This window comes from Equus caballus, chromosome 16 (assembly GCF_041296265.1).
Source record: "Equus caballus isolate H_3958 breed thoroughbred chromosome 16, TB-T2T, whole genome shotgun sequence".
Taxonomy (NCBI): Eukaryota; Metazoa; Chordata; class Mammalia; order Perissodactyla; family Equidae; genus Equus; species Equus caballus.
The window spans coordinates 58,386,190-58,402,548 of NC_091699.1; the positions used below are offsets into that span (position 1 = coordinate 58,386,190).

The 16,359-nt window shown below is 41.2% G+C and overlaps 1 protein-coding gene across 9 annotated transcripts in view; it reads right to left on the reverse strand.

The window, feature by feature from the left end:
- Positions 1-16,359, reverse strand: part of OXSR1 (oxidative stress responsive kinase 1) — a 99,184-nt gene that overhangs the window by 603 nt on the left and 82,222 nt on the right. For 2 of the 9 annotated variants that reach the window (XM_005600818.4, XM_070237980.1), the window contains 5 exons: positions 14,698-14,750; positions 13,276-13,344; positions 12,087-12,151; positions 11,555-11,669; positions 8,922-11,059 (listed from right to left, as the gene is read on the reverse strand). In XM_005600818.4, coding sequence (XP_005600875.1) covers positions 11,595-11,669; positions 12,087-12,151; positions 13,276-13,344; positions 14,698-14,750 — 262 coding nt within the window. In that variant the 3' untranslated portion in view covers positions 8,922-11,059; positions 11,555-11,594. Of the gene's footprint in view, positions 1-8,921; positions 11,670-11,864; positions 12,152-13,275; positions 13,345-14,697; positions 14,751-16,359 lie in introns of those variants that run through there. The other 7 variants (XM_023620732.2, XM_070237979.1, XM_014731781.3 and 4 more) reach the window with 5 other exon arrangements.

Consider the following 16,359-nt stretch of genomic DNA (forward strand, 5'->3'; position numbering starts at 1 on the left):
ATCCTAAACAATTCACATCCAGCTCAAATCCCTCCCCCTACGATAGAACCCAAATTCTGAGAGTAGTTGCAACACTCAGAGGGACACAGAAGTCCCTTCTAGGGACCAGCCACTAGGCAGTTGGGGGTAAATCAAGAGAGCAGCCTGCATATGAACTCTGCCAGCAGCCCAATCTGGCCTCTTGAGCCTGATGATCTTATCTTTCTCCTGTGGGTCTCTAGTATGTGGTGGTATGCAAGACCAGTCAATCCCAGGTGAGCATGAAGGCCAGGAGACCCACCAAGTATATAAATGCCTTTCTTTTTCAGCACCAAAGGCAATTCAAGAATGCAGAGCAATTACAGAAGAACCAAGAGTGGCTTTTTTTTTTTTGGTGAGGAAGACTGTCCCTCAGCTAACATCTGTGCCAATCTTCCTCTACTTTGCATGTGGGATGCCACCACAGCATGGCTTGGTGAGCAGTGCGTAGGTCCACACCTAGGATCCATACCTGCGAACCTCAGGCCCCTGAAGAGGAGTGCATGAATTTAACCACTATGCTACTGGGCCAGCCCCAAGAGCTGCATTTTGAGCTCTACTCTAATCAAGGAAGAAACCATTAACACATTCTCAAGATAAAAAACACGTGCAAGATGCCCCAGAGTAGTGTTAGTCAACCTAAGCAATTTCAGTGATAAAGAGAAACACAGGACAAAGTCTCTCTGCTACAGCTCCAGCTGTGGAAGCCCTGTGGGGAGCTATTCCTAACCTTGCTGGAGTCAAGTTTGGGATGCGGCAAGCATGGTGGCAGGCAGGTCAGGATTCTTATAGGACTGGGGACTAACAGAAAGGCAGGATCTCCCAGACAAGGAGTCTCCCAAAGAGAAGAGCCCCCATCTTTTTTACCCTGGGCTAGGTCTTACTGGAGGTAGACTCAGGACTTGGAAGGTGTCTAGCTCAGTCATGGGAGGTGGGGAATGACGGGACTAAAGAAAGCATTAGGGGAAAATCCACACGTATGCATGCACACACACATTCATGTATTTGCTCGTGTATGCATAGGAAAGCTTTTCCATGTTTTGAATTTTGAACCATTTTAAGAGGTGGGCAGAGGAGCATGGGTGCAGGACAGTCCTGGATACAGTGTGCCTGTATCTGGCCACCTGGCTGGCAGAGCTGCTGGTTGCCCGTTAATCAGTCAGCCTGTAGAGCAGGTCAAGGCAGGGCAGACAGTGGAGGGCAGAGGCAAGGGTCCACGACCCTGAGTAAGGAGAGCACTTTCCTCTCTGCTCCATCCCAAACTCCCCACCACTGTCCCCAGCTCTGTCTTTTATTCCTCGTGTGTTCTTGTCCTCAGCATTGCCTGGATTGAATGGCCAAGAAAACAGATGCTACCGGTTGCCACTGCCCAGTTTGGTGCTTCCATTATGAGGGAGAACTGAGGTGGAGACGTGAGCCTATCCTCAGTCTTCATCACCTCCTCACTCCAGTCAAGGAAAGGATTTTTGCTTCTTTCAGCTCCACGTAGCCAAAGGAGCTGGAGCTAGAGGCAGGAAGCTTGGGCTCTGCTACTGATTCATTGCGATCCCTAGTCTGTCCCTTCTACCTCTCTGGGCCTCAATTTCTCCAACTGTGTAAACGGCAAGATTAAATTAGATGGTGCCTAAAAATCCTTTCCTTTCTTGGTGTGTGATTCTAAAATAGACAAAGATAGATGATGATGAGACTCTCAACATACGAGTGAGACATAACCAAAGACTTTCCATAGTTGAAACTATGATCCCAAAATCTTGGTACTCGGGTACTGAACGCCACTGGCTTCACTTTACTTCTACATTCCCCAAATCCTAATTTTTTGGTTAACTTATATCTCCTCTTAACCCTGCCCCCATCCCAACCAGTCTGCCAAAGGCTCCCCAAGATGCTTCAAGGCGCACAGCCAGCTCTCTTCTTTGAGGAAGCCCTCCCAGGATCACTGTAGCCCCAGAAACCTCTCTCAACCCTGTGGTCTCACTGACCCGGGAGGTTGAGCCCAACATCAGCATGTGTGCTGGTGTCTGACTTCCCAAGTAATCTGGGTACCCCCACCATCTTATGAGAGACTTCAGGATAGGACTGGGGTTGCCTCTGGCCCTTCAGGGAAAGCCCACAGGCTGTCTTCTTCCTCTTCCTCTCCTTGTGCCTGCCCTCATTCAAGGGCACAACTAGGACAAAAGAGTGGTGTAACAAGAGTTTTCTAACCACTAGAGCTGTTTAAGTAGAAATGAACACACTCTCTTAAGAGGAAGTGTTCAGGACAATCGCTGGCAGTCATCTGTTCCCAGTGTAGAGGGTGGTGTTTGTGTGTGTGGTGGGGAGAGGGGAAGGTATTCTTCAAACATTGTCTCTAGGAATGTACTAGATGGTGTCTCAAATCTCTTCCAAATTTGAGAATTAATGGTTCTAGTAAATAAAAACCGGGGGTAGGACTTTTGGTTTCTGGTCCAGTATGTAAGGAACTTGGAAGCTGTCATTCTGTTCTAATAAGTGAAAAGCTGAACAAACTGAAAAATCAGCAACTCTTCTTAGATCCGTCAGAGAAGTGAGGCCACAGGGCAAGCTGGCGTCCCTCAAATTGGACAGGCAGACAGGTAAATACAGAGAGTTATAACTCACTGAAGAAATTCAGACACTTCCAGAGGAACCAGTAACAGAGGAGGAAAACCTGAACTGTAACTGACAAATTGCTGGAGAATCAGTGTGGATTAAGTCTGAGTTAAAAACTCTACAGGAGGGTCCCTACACTTCTGTGAGTTTTACCTGGTTCTACCAGGTTCTCACAGTGAATATCAGAAAAATCCCCTGTGCTTCCGGTGGGGGTTGGAGAAAAGTAACCATTCTGAAATATGCACGAGCATTCTGTTCTTCTTAACAAGGCCTACCCTCAAGGGAACTACTTTACCAGAGCCTAATGTACTGGGGTTTTATCAGACCCTAAATGACCTGGGGGAAGAAAACTCTAGCCCCCTCTAGCCTTCCACAAGGCGGAAGGGAAATATCCAATCCCAGCCCCCTCTAGCCATCCTGTCCCACTTAGAGGTGGGGGAGACTGAGAAGCACTTGTCAAGTTCACAGCTGAGACACATGCTCACTAAGACTGAGACTTAATCAAAGGACTATAGAAGCTTCCCCTTTCCCCACATCTTACCACCACATCACTAAAAGCCTATTTACTGGAACTCCTTTTACCCAGTACATCATGTTTGGCTTTCAACAGAAAATTCGAAGGCACACTAAAAGGCAAAACCACGGTCTGAAGAGACATGGCAGGCATCAGAATCAGAATCAGATATGGCAGGGATGTTGGAATTATCAGATGGAGAATTTTTAAAAACTATAAATATGCTAAGGACTTTAATGGAAAATGTAGACAACATGCAAGAACAGATGGGTAATGTAAGCAGAGAGATGGAGATTCTAAGAAGAGATGCTACAGATCAAAAACAGTGCACAGAAATGAAGAATGCCTTTGATGGGCTCATTACTAGATTAGACAAAGCTGAGGAAAGAATCTCTGAGCTTGAGTATATGTCAATGGGAATTTCCAAAACCGAAAAGCAAAGAGAGAAGAAAAAAAAAAAACAGAACAAGATATCTAAGAACCGTGAGACAAGTACCAACGGTGTAACATGGGCATAAAGGGAATACCAGAAAGAGAAGAGAGAAAGGAATGGAAGAAATATTTGAAACAACAATGATTAAGAATTTCCCCCAAATTAACACTGGACACCAAAACACAGATCCAGGAAGCTCAGAGAACACTAAGCAGGATAAATGCAAAAAACACTACACCTAGACAAATCATATTCACATGGTAGAAAATCAAAGATAAAGAAAAAATCCTGAAAGAAGCCAGAGGAGGGGAAAAACCCCACCTTATCTATACAGGAGCAAATATAAGAATTACATCAACTTCTCCTCAGAAACCATGCAAGCAAGAAGAGAGTTGAGTGAAATGTTTAAAGCGCTGAGAGAAAAAAACACCAAGCTAGAATTCTATATCCTGTGAAATTATCCTTCAAAAGTGAAGGAGAAATATAGACATCTCAGACAAAGATTGAAGGAATTTGTTGCCAGTAGATCTGATTTGCAAGTAACATTAAAAGAAGTTCTTCAGAGAGAAGGAAAATGATAGAGTCAGAAACTCAACTACATAAAGAGCATCAGAGAAAGGATGAATGAAGGTAAAATAAAAACTTTTATTTTTCCTTTTCTTAGTTGATCTAACAAATAAGTTTGTTGAAAATAATAACAGCAACAACGTATTAGATTACTTATGCAAATATGTATATACATATATATGCGTGCATGTGTGTATACACATATATTCATTCCCCTTGGATTGCCCATATATATCATATGAATGAAGCAATGATGCAAATGACACAAAAAAACAAGAGGGAGGAATTGGGATTATTTTGTTATTATATGGTACTGGCACTGCTGTCAAGTGGTATGATGGTCTTTGAAAATGGACTTGGATTAGTTGTAAATATATACTGGAAGCTTAGCCACTAAAAAAAGTAAAAAGAAGAAATATAATAGACACACTAAGAAAAGAGAGAAAATGGAATCATATAAAATTCTCAATTAAAACCACAAAAGGCAGAAAAAGAGTAAAAGACAAAAATAGGAAAAAAGAACAAGAGCAATGAATAGACACAGTAACAAATATGGTAGATATTAATCCAACTATATTAATTATCACTTTAAATGTTAATGGTCTAAATACATCAAGTAAAAGGCAGTGGGAGTAGCTATATTAATTTTAGACAAAGCAGACTTCAGAACAAGAAAAGTTAGGACGGATAAAGAGGGGCATTACATAATGGTAAAGGGGTCAATACTCCAAGAAGACAACAATTCTTAATGTGTATTCACCTAAGAACAGGGCAAACACAAGAAGCAAAAACTGAAAGAATGGCAAAGAGAAATAGATGAATCCACTATTATGGTTGGAGACTTCAACATCCTTCTATCAGAAATGAACAGATCAAGCAGGCAGAAAATCAGTAAGTACACAGTTGAACTCAACAGCACCCTCAATCAACTGGATAGAACTGACATCTACAGACTACTTCATCCGACAACAGCAGAATACACATTCTTCTCAAGCTCACATGGAACATTCACCAGGACAGATCACATTCTGGGCTATAAAACACACCTTAACAAATTTAAGAGAACAGAAATCATATAATGTCTGCTCTCAGACAACAATGGAATTAAACTAGAAATGAATAACATGAAGATAGTTGGAAAATCTCAAAATACTTGGAAATTAAACAACACACTTCTAAATAACATATCGGTCCAAAAATAAACCTCCAGAGAAATTTAAAAATATTTTGAACAAAATGAAATGAAAATACAACTTGTCAAAATTTGTGGGATGCAGTGAAATTAGTGCTTAGAAGAAATTTATAGCAATTTACAGCACTTGCTTCCAGAAGATAGAAGCAGAGGAAACACTCATTCTATGAGGCCAGCATTACCCTAATATAAAAAATCAGACAAAGACATTACAAGAAAAAAAAACTAGAAGGCAAGATCTCTTATGAACAAAGACGCAAAAACTCTCAACAAAATATCAGCAAATCGAATCCAAAAATGTATAAAAAGAATCACACACCACGACATAGTGGGACTTAGCCCAGATATGCCAGGCTAGTTTAACATTCAAAACTCAATTATGTCATCTATCACATCAACAGGCTAAAGAAGAAAAATCACATTACCGTATCAATAGATGCAGAAAAAGCATTTGACAAATCCAGTGCCTGTTCATGATAAAAAAACTCTCAGCAAACTAGGAATAGAGGGTAACTTCCTCAACTTGGTAAATAGCACCTACAAAAAACCTGTAGCTAACACCATACTTGACGACAGAAGCTTTTCCACTAAGATCAGGAAGAAGGCAAGGATATCCTCTCTCACCATTCATTTTCAACAACATACTGGACATCCTAGCTAATGCAATATAAGAAAAGGAAATAAAAGGTATATAGATTGGGAAGGAAGAAAACTGTCTTTGTTTGCAGATAACATGATTATCTATGTAGAAAACCCAAAAGAATTGGCAAAAATACTCCTGGAACTAATAAGTGATTATAACAAAGTTGCAGGATATAAGGTTAATATACAAAAGCTAATCACTTCCCTATATACCAACAATGAACAAGTAGAATCTGAAATTAAAAACACAATACCATTTACACTACCACCCCAGAAATGAAATACTTAGGTATAAATCTAACAAAATATGTACAAGATCTATATGAGAAAACTGTAAAACTCTGATGAAGGAAATCAATGAAGAACCAAATAAATGGAGAAATATTCTAAGTTCATGGATAGGAAGACTCAATATTGTCAAGATGTCAATTCTTCCCAACTTGAACAATTGATTCAACACACTCCCACTCAAAATCCCAGCAAGCTATTTTGCGGATATTGACAAACAGATTCTAAAGTTTATATGAAGAGGCAAAAGATCCAGAATAGCCAACACAATATTGAGGGAGAAGAACAAAGTCGGAAGACTGACAATATCTTACATCAAGACTTACTATAAAGCTACAGTACTCAAGAAAGTGTGGTATTGGCAAAAAAAGAAACAAATAGATCAATGGAAGTGAATAGAGAGCCTAGAAATAGACTCACAGATTCAATTATCTTTGGCAAAAGAGTAAAGGTTATACAATGGAGCAAAGATAGTCTTTCCAACAAATGGTGCTGGGACAACTGGATACCTACAGGCAAAAAAACAAATCTAGACACTGACCCTATACTCTTCACAAAAACTACCTCCAAATGGATCTTAGACCTCAATGTAAAATGCAAAACTATAGGTGAAAATCTAGATGACCCTGAGTAGGGTAATAACTTTTTAGATACAGCACCAAAGGCGTGATCCATGAAAGAAATAATAAGTTGGACTTCATTAAAATTAAAACGTTCTGCTCTGTGAAAGACACTGTTAAGAGAATGGCAAGGCGAGACACAGACTGGGAAAAATATTTGCAAAAGACATATCTGATAAAGGACTGTTACCCAAAATATACAAAGAACTCTTAAAATCAAGAAAACAAACAACCTGACTAAAAATGGGCAAAAGGCCTAAACGGGCACTTCACTAAAGAACATATACAGATGGCAAATAAGCATATGAAAAGATGCTGAACATCATACCATTAGGGAATTGCAAATTAAAATGACATACCACTACACACCTAATAGAATGGCCAAAATGTAAAACACTGACAACACCAAATGCTGACAAGGATAGAGAGCAACGGGAACTTTCATTCACTGGTGGGAATGCAAAATGGTATAGCCACTTTGGAAGATAGTTGGTGGCCTCTTACAAAACTAGACATACTCTTACTGTATAATCCACAATTGGGCTCCTTGGTATTTACCCAAAGGAGTTGAAAACATATGTCCACACAAAAATCTGCACACAGATGTTTACTGCAGTTTTATTTATAATTGTCAAAACTTGGAAGCAACCAGTAGGTGAATGGATTAATAAACTGTAGTACATCGAGACATGGAATATTATTCAATGCTAAAAAGAAATGAGCTATCAAGCTATGAAAAGACATGGAGAGACTTTAAATCCACATTACTGTGCAAGAAGCCATTCCGAAAAGGCTACATACTGTTTGATTCTAACTATAAAACATTCTGGAAAATGAAAAAAACTAGAGAGACACTGAAAAGATCAGTGGTTGCCAGGGACTAGAGGGGCTGGAGAGAGGGATCAACAGAGGATTTTAGGACACTGAAACTATTCTGTATGACACTGTGATGATGAATACATGTCATTATACACTTGTCCAAACTCAGAGAATGTACAACAGCAAGAATGAACCCCAATGTAAACTATGGATTTTGAGTAATAATAATGTGTAATGAAGGTTTATCAATTGTAACAAATGTACCACGGAATATTGAGAGTGGGGGAGGCTGTGCATGTGGGGGGTCAGGGTGTATATGGGAACTCTGTGTATTTTCTGCTCAATTTTGCTGTGAAACTAAAACTGCTCTAAAACAGTCTATTGAAGAAAAAAAAAGTGGGGTAGATGAGCTGATTCCAAAGGAGGAATACGTGAACTGCTGCCTAGAGCATTTCTACCACGAAGAAACAGAGCTAAGGAATCAGGCCTCTAGATAAGGTCTGACCTTCTTAGAGAGCAAGTCCGGAGGCTCTATTTACTCTTGCCCCACCTGCTCTTCCCTCCATAAACACCATGGTTACTTTCGAGTAACCAACACCTCCTCTCTGCCCCATAAGAGTCAGAGTCCACTTTTACAACTTGCTTATCGTGAAAGCAAATTCAATGAGATGATAACACTGTCGACTCCAAGGCTCCAGGACCTGAGCTCTGAATTACCAGGACCCACAATCTGTCCCGTCCTGGCTCAAAGGCCACCTTCTGCTGAAAAAAATTATTATTAGGGAGATTACCTATCCAGCAGGTAGAGGAATACAGATGGGCCTAGAATCTCACAGGAAACTCCACCACTTCAACATCAAAGCCAAAAGGGACAAGTTCAGCCCTGCTCCAAACTTTCCAAAAGGGACTCCTAAAGGCTTGAATTTGGCACAAGCAGAATCAGAATAAGAAGATCAATGCAAGGAATTCCATATCGCACCCAAACAAATTTCCTTAGGGGGATCTTATCTTTTCCTTTCAGGATTTCAGTTTTCCCATCTGTACAATGGTTTTAAGCTTTTCTAGAAAATTTGTAGATCAATACACACATTTTTTTAGTTTATGTGCATTTTGGCTTTTCTCTATTCACATGAAAAATTAAAGTTAGTAGTGATTCCCTGACCCTCTCCCCAGTGCTCCCCACCAACAGCTGCTAAAGTAAAGAATCCTTCCACCACCATAGACAATTTACTCTTTATTGATTAAAAATGAAGGAAACATGCAGCAAAATACAAAGTCAAAAAAGGGGGGGAGTCAAATATTTTACATCTTCCATAATCTAGCATACATCATAAGGAGAAACCTCCATTTATTGATACACCATTATTCTATCTTCCAGATTATTAAATAGTATCAGCTGGCTCTAGAATTTGGTTCAACACTTAAGCAAAAAACCCAAATAAATCCATTAGTCATTTAGAAAGACCATACATTTCACAAATAGCATTGGCACATGTTACCTGCTAAGTTAGTCCCTGCCCCAGGGACCAGGGAATCCTGGGGACCCAGGGACACAGGTGCACCCCGAACCACCACTCCTGGAAAGGAGCGAGGGTGCTCAATAGGTCACGTGCTGTCCCACCTGGGAAGTTTCTGTTCACTTATTTTCTCAGCATCACTGCACAAGTCAGCAAAGGGAGTCCACCATTCATCATGCAGAAGAAATAACACTGTCCTGGGGCTTGGTGTCTGACTCCTAATTCCCAGCAGGGCAAAAAATGAACTGAAAAGAAAGAGAAAGCCCAAGCCCATTTCTATTGTCATGCTTGTCCCACTGCAGTTCAAACGTAATGGACAGCTGGAGAAACTGAACAGGAGGATGGGCTGCTGCTTCCTCCCAGCCTGGGCTACAGACCACCTCCAGACAGAACGCTAGAATAGAGTGATGCCAACACCCCTTGGACTCAGAAATAAGTAGATCATGATGGGCTTGTTTGAAACCAAAAAGACTCTAAGGTAAGCTATTAGTCTTGTGCCAAAGGGGACACTGTCTCTTTTTCATACCTTATTCCTACCTCCTTGTCCACATTCCCCCCCAACCCCCCTCCAAAAAAAAAAAAAAGCTAAATATTTTTTCAGCAAGCTGATCAATCTTTTCTCTCTCCAGGTTCAGCAGGCTCCCTCCTTTTACCAATCCTGCTGGGACCATGGACTTTGGTGTCTGTGCCTCTAATCTACTTTGTTCCCAATCCCCACTCCCTCTCTTCCTCCCCAACATCTATCCCTTTCCCAACATGCCTTTGCATCCAGGGCAGGTGAAGACAGCCCATGACTAAAACTACAAGCTCAGAATGAAACAAAAACTGTGACAAGTCAGTTGTGGGCAAAGCTTTCAGAGATGCTCCAAGAGAAAATTAGATAAAGCAATCTTGTTATTCACAGACCAACAACACTGGAAAGGGCTCGAATGATTCTCTAGGAGGGAACTCTCCCTTTTCCATGGGGCCAAAACCCATCTTTGTGTGTTGTCTTAAGGCCAGATTGAGTATCCCTTTCATACACAAAATTTGTTAGGGCTATTTGCAGTTAGACAAAGGCAGTATCCCTTTCATACACAAAATGTTAGGGCTACCTACAATTAGACAAAGGCTGACTGTGAAACAGTAGGAAAAAAAAAATCAACCCCACTGATTATTCACATATTGCATTATGAGTGCTCTTTTTTAAACCTAAAGAATAATTTATATTATTTCTGTAGAAAATCAAATGAACAGTGTCTACTCATAAATCCTAAAAGTCACGGCACGTGTGGTTTCACTTTCCGTCTTGGGTCAGGTTCAGCACACAGAAGTGTGGACCCCCTCCAAAGGGTCAGTGCAGGAGAGGGGGCAGAAGGCAGACCTCCCGGCCCAGTGTGAGTCTCCTTTATTGCTGCAGAAATCTCAGCCTTGCATTTCCTCATGACTTGGAGGCCAGGCAAATTGATTTCCAAGGGAGGATCAAGGAGCAGTTTCTTCTTCAATTTAATTTTTTAAGATTTGAAAATAAATACTTCCAAAATGATATGAGTTACGATTTCTCCTGTTCAAAAACCACTGCTGGGAAAATTCACTTTTACAAGCCACTTTTACACTTTTACTTGATGTTTTCTCTAAAAACAGTCCAAAGTTCCACTTTGAAGGATCCGATGGCTGAAGTTCGACTCCAGTCAGATGTTTTGCACCAGCTGAAGTTAAGGCTAGCAACCCTTTCTGGAGGGAGTAATGAAGAGGGGTGCCTGAGAGCAGCTTCAGCAAAACGCTTAGAAACATCATGAACAAAACAAGAACACAGTTTAGGCTGCCTCCATCTGAGGCTGTGCTTTTTCCTAACAAAGGTTCCTAGAATTCACATCAGATACCAAAAAAAAAAAAAAAAAAAAAAAAAATCACTAAATTAAATTCTCTGGGCTCCAGCTGAATAATCAACTTTTAATTGCTAGTTCAGTGGTAAAGAGCTATCCCAAGATGCCCACAGCCTCTCAGGTGTGGGAGAACAGGCAGAATGAGGAAGCCCAATATAGCTGCTACTTTCCACCCAGCGCCATCATTGGAGTAAGGCAAGATGAGCTGACAGATCTCCCTCCTGGGCCTTGAGGCACATGGGCCACTTCTCAGATGGAGGAAGAGAGGGAACGTGCACTAAGTTTACTAACGGAACTCTTTGAAGGGATGCTGTCCACTGGTGATCCAACTTTTCTTTCCGTGTGGGGAAAAGGGGGAATGATGGCAGGAAGAACATAAAGAAAGACCTCTAAAGCTGCTAGCTGGGAGGTTTGTTGCTGGGTTCTTTGGCAGTAGTGGGTTTAGGCCAACAGAAGCAACAGAGATACACACGTGTGGAATCTCCTCAGGCTGCCTTTTCCAGGGCTGTGGTTTAGCTGATGCTGAGTTGGGCAAATCCTATTAGTTTACCGTCATCAGGAATATCTGAGCCTTCGACACCAGATGCCTAGGAACCAAACAGAATGAGAAACTGGCTAGTGATAAATAAAATTGCAGGCAGCAATTAAAACTGGTATGGGGACTATGGGAAGGAAGGCAGTAAGGGGCAGGTCCCTGGGACACAAACAGGAAGCAGATGAAGGTGTCTCCAGAAAAGGTAGGGACTAGGTACACAGCTGCAGTCGGAATGGGTAACAATCTCTCTTGAGACTAGTCAAGGGCCTGGGATAGGAGGTTTCCTGGGAGAGAGAGAGGAAGGGAGGCCACTCAAAGGCAGACGTCAACCCAGGGTCTTGGGAAGGCTAAATGAACACAATTCACCATATTTTAACATTCTCATCACTCAGGGAATATAGAATCTGGTATGTAGAGGCTGCTGGTGTGTAAAAAGTAAGATGGTTAATAAGGAGGAAGGGATGAATACCAGTTTGAAAGTGACAGATCGATTTGACTGAGGTTCTTCCACAATTTTCTGCAAATTAGCTGCCACTGTAATCAAACAAACAGAGAAAGTAATGAGAAGCTAAGTAAATCCACTTTCAATCCTATTTTAAAAACTTAAATGATCTTCTATGTCAATCAAAATGGAAGCAGAAAGATAAATCACTCCCCGAACGAAAGTTATCTTTTAAACTCAACTCCAAGTAGCACAAAGAAATTTTGAATCGCTGTCAAATTAACTTTCTTTAAGATGCTTTTTTTTTTGGTTTTGTTTTGTTTTTTGAGGAAGATTAGCCCTGAGCTAACATCTGCCGCCAATCCTCCTCTTTTTGCTGAGGGAGACTGGCCCTGAGCTAACATCGGTGCCCATCTTCCTCTACTTTATATGTCGGATGCCTGCCACAGCATGGCTTGATGAGCGGTGCCATGTCTGCACCTGGGATCTGAACTGGCGAAACCCGGGCCGCCGAAGCGGAAGGTGTGAACTTAACCACTGTACCACTGGGCCAGCCCCTAAGATGCTGTATTAACTTAGGAAAGACACTCAGTTGAAAGAGGTATGATTTGCCTATTCATGGACCAGAAAGCCCAAGACTGGGAGTCAGAAAACTACGGCCTGCGGCCTGCTTCTATTCTGCCTGTGAGCTAAGAATGGTTTAAAAACGACACAGACTTACATGGCTCACAAAGCCTACACTATTTACTATCTGGCCCTTTACAGAAAAACTTTGCTGACTTGCCCTAGACAATGGTCTTTTCCTTTAGTAATATGTACCTGTGGCCTGACGGTGCCTTTTCTTACTTCTGCTTTTTTCTAGGACTAAATGTCTAATGGTTTTTGCTTCCCCCTTAGCTCCACAAGGGTATAGTTCATCCTCCAAAAGGGATTAGATATGGCCAAGCTTACTTTAACCTGTGACTTCTGTTGTCACTTCTACCAGAGTCTCCCAGAGACCTGGGTGTGCTTTCACTTACTATCATCAGGGGTTGCAAAGCAAACTCAGAAGTGAAATTTCCTTTTTCGGAAGGAACTGTCCCCAGTACCTGTCCCCAATATTTCAGCAAAACCAAGAACCATTGGACCTGCTCAGTGGAATCAAAGTCTGGTTTTCTGGGTCCTAAGTACATGGACAGAGACACAGGGACACAAGGGCAGAGCACAAAGTAGTTACCTATTACTAAATCTCTTCCGTCGACCAGGCCAGCAGAAATGAGTTCCTGAGACACACCCTCTGCTGTATCTGCAAAGACAAAGTACTCTGTTTCTTAGATGTGCACGTGACTGGTAACTCTCCGAGCAGGTGCCGGCACTGCCACACCCAAGCTAGTTGCTAACTCACTAACAGTATAATTTAGATGGGCCCTTGTCAGAAGAGCACCTGACAGTGACGCTTCAGAGGAAACTCCTATTCCAAGTGTAACCCTGTACCCAAGCCCTGTGACCTCTGAGACATGATGAGCATACAACATCTCCAGGGTTAATAAAGCAGAATGACTTTTTTCTCAATTAAATCTTGAGAGAACAAATTGAAATCTCTTCTCCTTTGGGATTACACTACATGTTTTTTGCTAAAATCATTTTCTTTTCATTCTAGTGGGCTTTTCTTCATGTCTAATTATTCCAGGTGGTACAATCTGAGCAGTGGGTACAACTAGAAACTAAAGATGAGGACAGAGAATCCTCAATCAACCTCAGCTCGCACTGACTCAGTAGTGCTGCTTCCCAAGGACTGAACACTGTGCCCGTCAGAGGGAACAGGAGGAGCCCTGGGTAAAAGGTGTGCACACACTTGTGCGGATGACCAGCAATTTGAGTTAGTTCTTTAAAATGTGACTCTGCCTGGCTTTTAAAAAGTAAAACAGATAGACCTCTGTACATCTGCATCTGCTCTCTTTGATACTTAGTTGCTGATGTTATTGAGACAGCAGGAAGAGGTAAGCATGGCACACAGGACAGAGATCTGCTGGCTGCTGGCCACTTCCTAAATCTGAACCCTGAGTAACAAAGGCGAGAGAGAAAACAAGTCTTGTCCCCGGGAGAAGTTCATGGCCAGAAACTATGTACGACAGAGCTCAGCTTCAGCCAGGGGAGAGAAGCAACTAGAAGCCTTGTTTCTTCTGGAGTCACTGAGGACAACCATGTTCGGTGATAAGGGCAAGAACTCGGCACTCTGACGGATCTGGGTTTGAATTTCAGCTACACCTCTTCCCGGCTGTGTGAATTGCAGTAAATCACGTCACCTCCCTCTAAGCCCTGATTACATCAACTATACAATGTGGATCATAATCTTTCCTCAGAAGGCTGTTTTGAGAATTTAATGAGACAATGTTTAGTACAAGGCCTGGCCTATAGTAAGCAGTAAATTAGAGCTATATTCATTACTGTTTGTATTATACTAGGTTTTCTAAATGAGGTGAGTAGTAAATAAATAGCATTTTTATTTTATTCATATGCCCCCCCAAACCTTTTAAACCAGAAACATTTTTATCATTCTTTAAAAGTAAAATATATCTAAAGGACAAACTCTTCATGGCACATTTCATTAAATAACAAATCAGAAGTTATTTTGTTTTCAATGTTTTTGATGCCTTACCTCTCCCAGGAGTAAATTCAAATCGAATATCATTTAGTTCTTTTTTTGAATTCCTATGAAAGAAAACAGAACGTGTAAAATAATTTCTGAATTTATGAATACAGACTCTGCCCACATATACTAGGAAAGCTATGCCTCAAGAAAGACTGCTCTACTCCGACAGATCACATGATTTGTCCTAATGAGCTCACACTGCAGGCCTCAGAGCAAACACCTCAGAGTGATCATCTAATTGTTCTACAACCCTTTTAACTTAAGTTCTCCATTGAGCAATATAAAGATCTCATGCTTTTGAGGTGATTCTTATATGCCTACTCCCATCCTTATTACCACTAAGGTGATGAATAAAACCCAGAGGGAATCTGTACAAGCCTAGGGAGGGTGATTAAAATGATACAGGATGCCCTCTTCACCCTTATCCCCGCTCCCACCTCCACACCCCGTAGGCCTAGGAGAGCACCTAGGAGAACACTGGTGATGAGTGTCGGCAGTCTCAGAGAATGAAATACATCATAATCCCCTAAATTCTACAGGAGTTCAGAGGATGAGGATGAAGAATACATAGATTGGGATAATGAGGAAAACTTCAGAAGTAGTTTTTAGATAGGACTTAATAGATAGGTAGGATTTGGGCAGGCAGAGAAGATGGGGAAAGAAATTGGGTCCATACTGGCAGCAGAGTTAATATATGACTCCAGAGATTCAAACATGTGACCACTGAGGGACAGTTACAGCAATCACTCACCACACCATGTACTGAGATTACCAGGCTCCCTGCAGGTCTGGTTGAAGGTGGAGAAATTAGAACATTATGTCTAAAGGGAGACATGCCTGATGACTGAGGACCCAAATCCATTTTACCTAAACAATGCAGAGGGCTTAGGTCTATTTGACAAATGCTTGAGGATGTTACTGAAATTGTGCTTAAAATACATCTACCACCTCCAACATAACCTGCCCCAAAGTGATTTTTCCCTCACATTGCTTTCTCTCTGCACTGGTATACACAGACTAACATTTCTGCATGTATACTACCTGAAATTTGTTTTCAGCTATGTTAAATACATAAAACAAATCAACTTCCCACCTAGCTTTGATTATCAAGTGAGGCATTTCATTTTCTTTTTTCTTGGTATTCTTCCACAATAGCTAAGAGTGCTATACATAGTCTACTTAATATATAATTATTCAATCTATTCTTTCTGAAAACTGAATAATTAAGATAGAATGTTCAGTGTCACTTTAGTGATTTAACTGGCATGCCAAGCACAAACATCTTCAGAGACAACAATATGCTAAACTGGATTAAATGTGCCTATCATCTCTTCTAGACATTTAACTTCAAAGTCCTCTTCAGTGAGAATAAGTATCCAGCTTCCTCTTCCACAAACAAGTCTAGAACATAGTCCATTAAAAAATTACCCTCTCAAAAAGCTAACTACATCACTTAGAAGTATCTTCCCCACCTTCCTGAAGCACATGCCAAATAGAATTCTTACACTATTAACTGCTATAAGATTTCAAAACAAATTTTTAAAAAGAGACAAGTAGTATTCCTCATGTACAATTAAAATAGGATGAGAGTACTAAGACATTCTATTAATTCAGAACTATCTGAGATGAGACTAGGTATACTGAGCAGGCTTCTGGAAAGGAAAGGTA